At 37.6% G+C, this 9259-nt stretch overlaps 1 protein-coding gene across 7 annotated transcripts; it reads left to right on the top strand.

Annotated features, from left to right (window-relative positions):
* Nucleotides 1–210: 210 nt before the first annotated feature.
* LOC113516336 (microprocessor complex subunit DGCR8-like) lies at nt 211–8019 on the top strand. 7 transcript variants are annotated; one of them, XM_026900753.3, is made up of 12 exons: nt 247–418; nt 546–647; nt 2097–2366; nt 2626–2754; nt 2895–3037; nt 3875–4491; nt 4645–4766; nt 5121–5237; nt 5322–5503; nt 6481–6618; nt 7288–7407; nt 7562–8019. In XM_026900753.3, the coding sequence occupies exons 3-12, from the start codon at nt 2111–2113 to the stop codon at nt 7841–7843; spliced, it is 2106 nt and encodes a 701-aa protein (XP_026756554.2). In that variant the 5' UTR covers nt 247–418; nt 546–647; nt 2097–2110; the 3' UTR covers nt 7844–8019. The 7 variants fall into 7 exon arrangements, with proteins under 7 accessions (XP_031764364.2, XP_026756553.2, XP_026756554.2 ...); XM_031908504.2 differs by having other exon boundaries at nt 211–338; nt 546–2366; XM_026900752.3 differs by lacking the exon at nt 546–647 and having other exon boundaries at nt 236–338.
* The last annotated feature ends 1240 nt before the right edge of the window (nt 8020–9259 follow it).

Below are 9259 nucleotides of genomic sequence, written 5' to 3'. Positions count from 1 at the left end.
ATTAAATATGAAATTTAACAGGGATAATAGATGGAGAGGGTAAGATAAGCTAAAAGTAAAAACAAAAGGAATGGCTTGTCCTATCGTTTTATGTTAGTGACTTTGTGGCTAAACGTAATGAAAACAACGATTCAACTTTGTAACTGGTAAAAATCCTAAATTTGTATCTGGCAATTGTGATAGGTATTTTTTTTTTTAGGTTATATTTTTGGGACTTGTATCCAGAGCCTTAAAACATATTTAATTAATAATTAAAAACGTCATTTTATTTTTGCCTATGTCCACAATGCATTTTTTTTTATTATATCTGCTATAAATAATTATTTTCACAAAAATAGGTAATCTTTTTTTTATTACATTTTTTAAATAAATCGGGAATCATGTCTGAAATCCTAATTTACAGAATGCTATAAGACGTGTAAGTAAATTCGTACAAAATTTCTCGTAATATAAATTTGTATTAATTTATAATTTATTTTAACATAACGATTTAACTTAGAGAAATTTAGACTTTCTCAAGTAAAAATTACGAGTTATTTTCGCAGATATCAAATTTGCAGTATCTTCAACACTTCAGCAATAACTTCTCTACGGTTGTTTTACAGCAGTTGTGCAAGAGATTTGCTTCTGTAATTCAATTGCACGAGGTATAGTCTATTGCACTACCGCAATAATCCTCGTGGGTGTACATTACTGATCAGCAATACGGCGGAATGTACTGAGAGTCTACAGCGAGTGATGGATAAAATCCAATTGTTGTTGCACGTTGGAATTTTAGTACCATCGCTATTTGTGGACTATCTTTCAACGCATTTCGATATAGGTTTAGATTTGAGAACTATTCAAGTTTTAAGACACTTTCCATTTATTAACTTGATTAAAAATATAGCGAACTTTATTCTAGTTATAACTACTGTGATATAAAATATAAAGTATATTAAACACACTCTTCAGTTGTTCTTGTTTTATTACTATTACATGTATATTTGTACTACTTCTACTGGTGTGAGGGTATAATCATCTGGTATCAACAGTCGCTGGGGCAGTTTTGTTATTTACTTTGTCATATTTGGACTTATATGTTATAATAATATTTATGCAGTGACATAATAGAGCTATAGAGTGGACAAAATGTCATGTGTCCTGGTCTGAGGGGCTCCAGGTCTTAGAGGTTGTGAACACAGAAGAATTTATTATAGAAATTAGTATAAAATATTGAATTGTAAATGAAAGTCGAAAATATATACAAATTATACAAATAAAGATGAAGAATATCGACTTTGCTATTCTATTTATTAAAAATCTATTGTTTCTTTTTTAATTTTTATAATGGGAAAGTTCTATCCGATGAATTTGCCACAGGCCCCAGATGGTATAGTTATTCTACTGTATTTAATTCAATCTTTTTTTAGTTCTATTCCATATTAGTATGGATTTATTACAATAATTACTTATATAAAAATATAAGTAAAAAATCTGGTTTATAAATAATAAAATCCAATAAAACGTCTCATCCGAAAATGACAGTCCTCGCACTACATAATTGAACTTTCTTGTATATAACATGGTCTATATATTATCCTGTATATATAATATATAAGCATTATATGTCTGAGCTCTTAAGTAATCACTTGTATCTCTAATACCATCCTTATATTTTATATTTTATATATTAATAGTGGTTAAATACATATTTATAATAGAATTGGTGTTTTGTACTAAAAAGTGAATTTGTTTAGACATCAAGGTATTGGTTCTCTGTATGGAAATATTGTAATTCTCTAAAAAATATTCATAACTGGAATAACAGTAATGGTTATTATAAAATTTATATATGTTTTTGTAAATTATATGTTTAGAAATTTACATCTTTTTATGGGTTATATAGAAACATATATGTCATACTAGAATAGGACATCAAAATGACAGTCACACTCAATTTCTTTTTCTCAATTCTTAGTCATTTGATGGGATATGAGTAGTTTTTAAAATTAGCAATGCTGCCCATTGACCATATATTGTTCTTGTGTATGTTTAAAATTTAGAAGTTGTTTGATCATGCTATCTAGTAAGACCGAAAGATTATATATTTTTAGGTAGGTAGGACAAGATGAGTGAAGAAAAATATATGGAAAGTCCACCAGTTAAGAAACAAAAAATTAAAATTGAACCAGACAGTGAAATAGAAACAGACTTGTCTAAAAATGTGACAGAGACAACTGATGCAGAACCTGCAGTGGCCACTGATAAATACAGGGATTATGTTAATCCTGAAGAGTTGGAAAGGCTGAAGGAGTTCAAGGTGCTGGACGAGCTCAAGTCAAGTGATGAGGATAGCAACAATGAGGACTCCGACAATTCTGATGGTATAGAATTATATTATTTTAATATTTCTGTTATGAAAGCTTATATACAAGATAGTTATTGATCATAGACTCGAAGAGTTTTTAGTTGATACTTTAAGTTTGTTACAACTTGGCACAATATTATGTACTTTTTTTTTTCATTCATTCATTCAACAAAAAAGTACATAACTTTTTTTTTTCCATCAAATTGATTACATATGTTGTAAAATTTAAATATGTTTATTCAATGATCAAACTATATTGTCTTTTTTACTCATAGGCAAATTGGGGGGACTGCCAGATGAGGAGATTGAGAAGATGCTAGAAGAAAACCTGCCAGAGAACTTCAGGGTACCGCCCAAACCTAAGGAAAAGACGTACATCACGAGGCAGAAAATAGTCCTTGAAGGTACCGCTAACAGAGGCGTAACATTTCAATATCTCACGTCGTACTATCGCCGCTCTCGCTGCTTCCTACGTCTGCTCACGATGGTGGCAGATTCATTTCCGTAATATGTCTAGTGTCAGTGCGGAACGTACTAATTTCAGACAAAGGCGTGAACCAGTTCGAGGTGTTGCCACTGGACTGGATGATGGTGCGCCACTACAGCGGGATGCCGATCTACATGCACCGCACCACCAGGGTCTGCACACTCTCCAAGCCCTACAGCCTCGGAAAAGGGAACTCTAGGGTAACTTTTGTGGCTTTTCCTTTACTCACAAAGTTACTAATTGTTTCACTTCTTACTGCGTGTATGTAACCAAGTTTTGGCAAGTTCTCATATTCTTATATTAAGTTTAAAGTGTGTGTTCCATGATCACAGGTTTTTATTTTAAAGAGCATGTGACATGTTCAAGTTTAGAATGTAAAATATCACTTGTAATACTTGTGTTGTATTTATGCATATATATATATTTTATATAACTTAGAATGGCAAACAAGCTGACGGCCCACCTGATGGAAAGTGGTAACCGTCGCCTATAGACATGAGCAGTACCATGGTCATAACAGAGTATACTGTTTCGCCCATGATACCCCCCATGCGTTGTCATTCCTGAGACTCTTATTCCTCCGTACCCTATAAATTCACGCCATATCTCACCCTTCAAACCGAAACACAGCCATGCAAACACAACTGCTTTACGGTTGAAACACGAATGGAACAGAGGTACCAAAGCAATCGACTTTTGTACAAAGTCTCCCTCTGGTATAATATGTTGTATTAATATATATGTCTCAATTTGTTGTTACTACTATTGTTGTTGTTGTAACTGATGAATAACAATTATTCAAGATGGTTGTGTATATAATTGTGGCGTGAATTTACTGGGTACAGAGGAATAACACCTGAGTCCTCAGGAATGGCAACGCATGGGGGGTATCATGGGCGAAACAGTATACTCTGTTATGTCCATGGTACTGCTCATGTCTATAGGCGACGGTTACCACTTTCCATCAGGTGGGCCTGTTGTTTGCCATTCTAAGTTCTATAAAAAAAAAAATCTTATTTAATATAATATTCTTTTAGAGACATGACATTCCAATTACTTCAATACCCTGTTTCGCATATAAAAGAGCATTAATAGAAGAAGATAAACAGATGGAAATCGATAGACAAATTGATGAACAGATTAGAAATCAAATATCGGTTAATAAACAAAGTAATGATGAAACTAAATCTGTTGTTAAAAATGATGGTTTAAAAAACGAACCACAAGAAAGTGAATGCCCATATTGTCATCAAAGCGCAAATGGAATAGACCAAACAAATCAACCTGAATGTAATCTCAACAAGCAAGAGGTAATTGATGATGAAGTTAAAGAAAGAAATGAAAATTGTACTAACAAAGAATCGGTTCAACCCCATGATGAGACTGAAGCAAACGTACAAGCTACTAACGACCGAACGAACGAGCAACAAAATCCGAATAAATCGAACGAACAAGCTGGCTGCGAGACGCAGGCGGCAGGCTGCCCGGCTGTTAGCCGGCGGCCAGTGGTGCTGCCAGGCGGCGTGGTTATGCCGCCGCCGCGGGTCGAGACCGTCGGCAGCAGCTGGAAGATGCAGCACATCACGCCCGAGCAGCTCAACGACTACTGCAAGACACTGTTCAAGTTTAAAACTGTCAACGTTATGCATTTCAAGTAATTGTTGTTTTTTTGCATGCTCATCTTTTTCACTATTAAATTTGTGTATGGATGAAATCAGTAAGAAGGGATCACAAAATTTTAGTACTGTCAGTCATAAATTGTCATTAATTGTAGTTTTTACAATGTCAGTGTTTGTGTGTTCGATAGAAGTTGGGCAGATCGTCACAAGTACACGAAAGCTCGTAAGGCGTTACAGTATCCCACTCTGCCTGAGGGGACCAAGATCATCACTATTCCTGCATCTGTCGCTAGTAGGAGGGACAGTGGAGGTAAGATATTGTCTTTCATCATCATCATCATCATCATATCAGCCGTTAATTGTCCACTGTTGAACATAAGCTTCCCCCTTGGAGATTTTGCCAGTAGTTGCCACGCTTGGCAGGCAGTTTGGTGAACGCAGTCAGGCTTTAGAGATGTTTTAAGAGGGACGCTGCTGCCCATCCCTCGCCCTTCCTTAGTCGGCTCTTACGACAACCACGGGATAGGAAGGGATGCCCTATTCTATGCCAGGACCACACGGCCATAGCTACTATCAAAGCGTAGTGTAATTCATTATATTCTGTATTACTCTCTGTTTAACACAATTAAACAATAATAAAATTCTAGTATTGTTTTATTCGTAGGCAAGCCGAAACGTAATTGGATCATGAATATGAACGGACGTAACTACCTGTCGGAGTTTCACGAGTACGTGCGACGCGCGCTGCAAAAGCAACCTGTCTACGAGTTTAAACAACTAGGTTTGGCAACATTCGTACTGAAATTATCTGTCTTTGAGCAATGAAACGCTGTGACTGTAACTGGTGAACGTGTGGTGGTGACAGAAAACGCGTTGCAGCCGTACCAGGCGACTGTGTACATCGGCGGCATACAGTACGGCGTGGGGCAGGGCTCCAGCAAGCGGCAGGCCAAGTCGGCCGCCGCGCGCGCCTCCATCGAGATTCTCATCCCGGAGATGCGCGACGTAGAGCCGCCGTCCGCCACCGCCGACAACCGGGACTTCTCGGTACGCATATACTGTCGACGCTGCTACCTCATTCACAGTGTTGACACTGTCACTGCACCCCTACTATTCACACGGTTATTTCACTCGCACTGTCGACACTGCGTCCTCTCACTGGTGGCTGTGTTGACAGTGCGAGCGAGGTCATCGTGTCGATAGTGTATTTATTTTTTAATGGATGTAATGAAATGGTAATCCCGCCTGCGCTATCAATATAGGCTGGCGTGGCACCAGTGAGAGATGATAATTGAGAATGAAAGCAGATCTATCATGATGAATTCGACGAGAATTAACCACGATGGTTCCTGGGTGAACCACGTAAAGGTAAATTATTAGTATTAGACCATATTACATACTAATAATACCTTTCCCCTGCATTCGCATTGTCAACACTGCCATCAATTTCATACTATTGACACATCCATCCATCGACGGGTGAAAGGGATTGTTAGTAATAAGGTCTATCAGCCTCCTGGTAGTAATGCGCCTTAACAGATCGACCTACATGCGGTTTCTCCTGAAAATTATCGTGATGAATGATTGGTGACATCACGATAGACCAATAAATTCGCTTCGTCCTCATCTATCGTCTTTCATTGGTGCCTAGTTAGCGTATATTGATAGCGCAGGCGGGATTACCATTCTCTTAATAGCCATTAAAATTAAATACACCATCGACACGGCGACCTGACTCACACTGTCAACACACCCACTTCACTCGCGCCGTCGACACAGTCTCCTCACCCGCGCTGTCGACACAGCCACTTTGCTTGCGCTGTCGACACAGCTACCTTACTTGTATTGTCGACACAGTCACCTCACTCGTACTGTCGACACAACTACACGAGAATTTCACGAATATTCCACATGTGATAAATTTCTAAACACAGTTGGGATGTCTTTTGGTTTTCTAAGGCCTGAAGATAAAATAGGTAGATGGAGTGGACTTGATGTATAAATTTGCCCTATTCTGTGTATAGTTTTTTGATGACGTGGGCATCGAGGACCCCCGGATTCCAGAGTTCTGTATGGCGACATGCGAGCCCTCCCCCCACGCTATACTGCTCACGTGTCTGCAGAGGAACTTTGGCGCTGGGGAGCGACATATACACAGCGAGGTAAGTTCATATTTTTAGTATTTTTATTTATATATTTTTATATATTTAGTAGTAGCCTGCCAAATATATTAGAAGCGGCTCACAAATATCTAGAGTCGGGTTAAATACATTTATTGTAACTTTGTATGTTAGCACACTAGATTTATAACATTGATTTGGCTTTTGCTGTTATAATATTATAATTATTTTTAATGAATAAATAAATAAAAAAATATCCTCCATGTGCGGACAGACCCATTGTGGAATCATTATTTTTCACCTCCAGGATGTCGAAGAGTCGAGGCAACAAAGGACAATAAAGTCAGTATATGGAAATTCCTGTCGAATTCACGTATGGAAAATGGTCGTGTGGTCCTGGCATTGACATATTGGTCACCCCCTTCCATTTCTTTGGGTGTCGTAAGAGGCGAACAAGGGAGGCCGAGGGATGGACAGCAGCGTCCCACTTAAAACATCTCCAAAGTCTATCTACGGTTGCAAATTCGCCTGCTAACCGTGGTAACTACTGGCAACCCCCCCCCCCCCCCTCAAGGGGAGAGGAGAGGGAGAGGCTGATATAATGATGTTGGGAATTCCCAGCAGTGACTTGTAGTTTACTACTCCTTTTTACTCCTTTTTTTTACTCCGTTTTTGGCTTTATTTTGTATCATAGATCAACATTTGTTATAGATGAAGAAGCTGGAACTCCAGAAAATAGAGATGACGATGAGCGTAGGCAAACACTCGGCCACCGTCGTGTGCAAGAATAAGAAGTCAGCCAAACAGCGGGCGTCACAGATGATACTGCAGGTGAGGTGTCGCAGACGATACTGCTGGTATAGACAGCATGCATTATATGACAGTGGCTTTGCCCTACTACAGATCCGGGATCGTCAGAACAGGACCTTCATTCGGTATTGGATCCAGTGAGGCTTCTAAAGTTTAAAACTATCTTCACTTGCAGTTGCTGCACCCCCACGTCCGCTCGTGGGGCTCGCTCCTCCGTCTGTACGGCTCACGCTCCATGAAGAGCTGTAAAGAGAGAAAACTGGAGGAGCAAGAGATCACTCTCTTGCAGGACAAAGCTCGTCACAACGAGCCTAATTACGCTGTGATAGAAAAACTAAGGCATGAAATGAGGAAACTAAAGGAGCGGGACGAAGCCGTGGCGCCTATCGGTACTCTGCTTCTCAAGGACGACCTGCCCACGCATTCCGGGTCCAACCTTAAAAATGTAGATTTATGAGCCCGCAGGTGGAGTGAATGATCGAGTGAGTATTGGCTTGACTCGATCGCAAGCCTGTGTTCGGACACTAGTGATGTGCTGGATAAGCTGGATTATCGAATGCGAATCTGTAATTCAGGGGTTCCCAAACTTATTTTGTCTACTGCCCACTTTGAGAATAAATTATTTTTTAGTTCCTCCATTTTTTCACCTACTTAAAAACCACTATTACATCAAATTAAATTAACAAATTATTGTGAGCGTTATTAGCGGAGATTAAACATTAATTCTAAACGAGCCTCTACATAATGCCCCCATTTTTTTCTGGGTCTCTTACCTCCTCTAGGGCTGCTTCGCCCACATGGGGGCGTCATCGCCCACTTTGGGCAAGGCTGCTGTAATTGGATATCTAAAGGAAAGATCTGTATCCATATTATTTTTAAAGCTTATGGTATTTTTTTTACCGGTATATGTATGTATGTATAATGACAATTTTATGAATTTACTATGTTTGTCGTTTCCATCAATGGTATAATATATTTATATATATTTCGGTTACTTTTTGGTTGATATTAATGTTTTTTTTTTTATATTAAATTATATATTTTGACACATTAAATATTAAATCTTTAATATATTTTGGGTAGGTAACTTAAAATGTCTTTAAATGTAAGTAGTAGACGTCGGTATCCATATTCGCGGAACTAAATACTATTGCTCGATACTGCTTATTTAGCACATCACTATGAGACATAGTGAGAATCGATCACGCATTTAAGCCGCTCATGATTAAGGGTCCGGATTTGTTTCGAAACTAGTCCAGCATTGTCGACAAAAAAAACACGTAAGTCGATCCTGTTATGTTTGTAATAAAAAATAATGTGAAAAATTCTACATTTGAATTTGTTTGATACAGTTTATTTAGTTGTTAAATTTTTAAATTTCGAATTACCTACTTCAGTAAGATCTATATTTGAATATTTGAACTTTATCAGTTATTAGGAAGGTAAAGAGCATAGACTTATTCAGCCATGTTTACATGAAAATCGAAGTGATTAAAATATTTTTATCTTGAGTAATATGGCTGTTTAACTACGTAGGTATAATACGACGTTTTATATCATCTTTTGTACTTATTAAAGATCTTAGTACAAATAAAAAAAAAAAAAAAACTGGCACTAGCTAGGTCTATAAAAGGACATTAAAACATCTATGTCTAAATAAATGAAGTCTTGTTAAAAATAAAAGGCGTATAAAGTGAAATTTTATTATAAACATGTGTGGATTTTGGTAATATAAAATTTCAATTAAGCATTATTGATTAGCCGATTAATTAAGGATTATTTTGTTTAATTCCGCTATCATTAGTAAGCGTGCGACTGCCAACATTAGAAGATTAAATATTATTATAGTGGCAGCGGATTTAAACAAAGTAAT

The sequence above is a fragment of the Galleria mellonella genome, unplaced genomic scaffold, assembly GCF_026898425.1.
Source record: "Galleria mellonella isolate WM207_F2 unplaced genomic scaffold, CSIRO_AGI_GalMel_v1 utg312, whole genome shotgun sequence".
Taxonomy (NCBI): Eukaryota; Metazoa; Arthropoda; class Insecta; order Lepidoptera; family Pyralidae; genus Galleria; species Galleria mellonella.
Note: the sequence above shows the minus strand (reverse complement) of the source record. Positions and strands in the feature narration are given on the sequence as shown.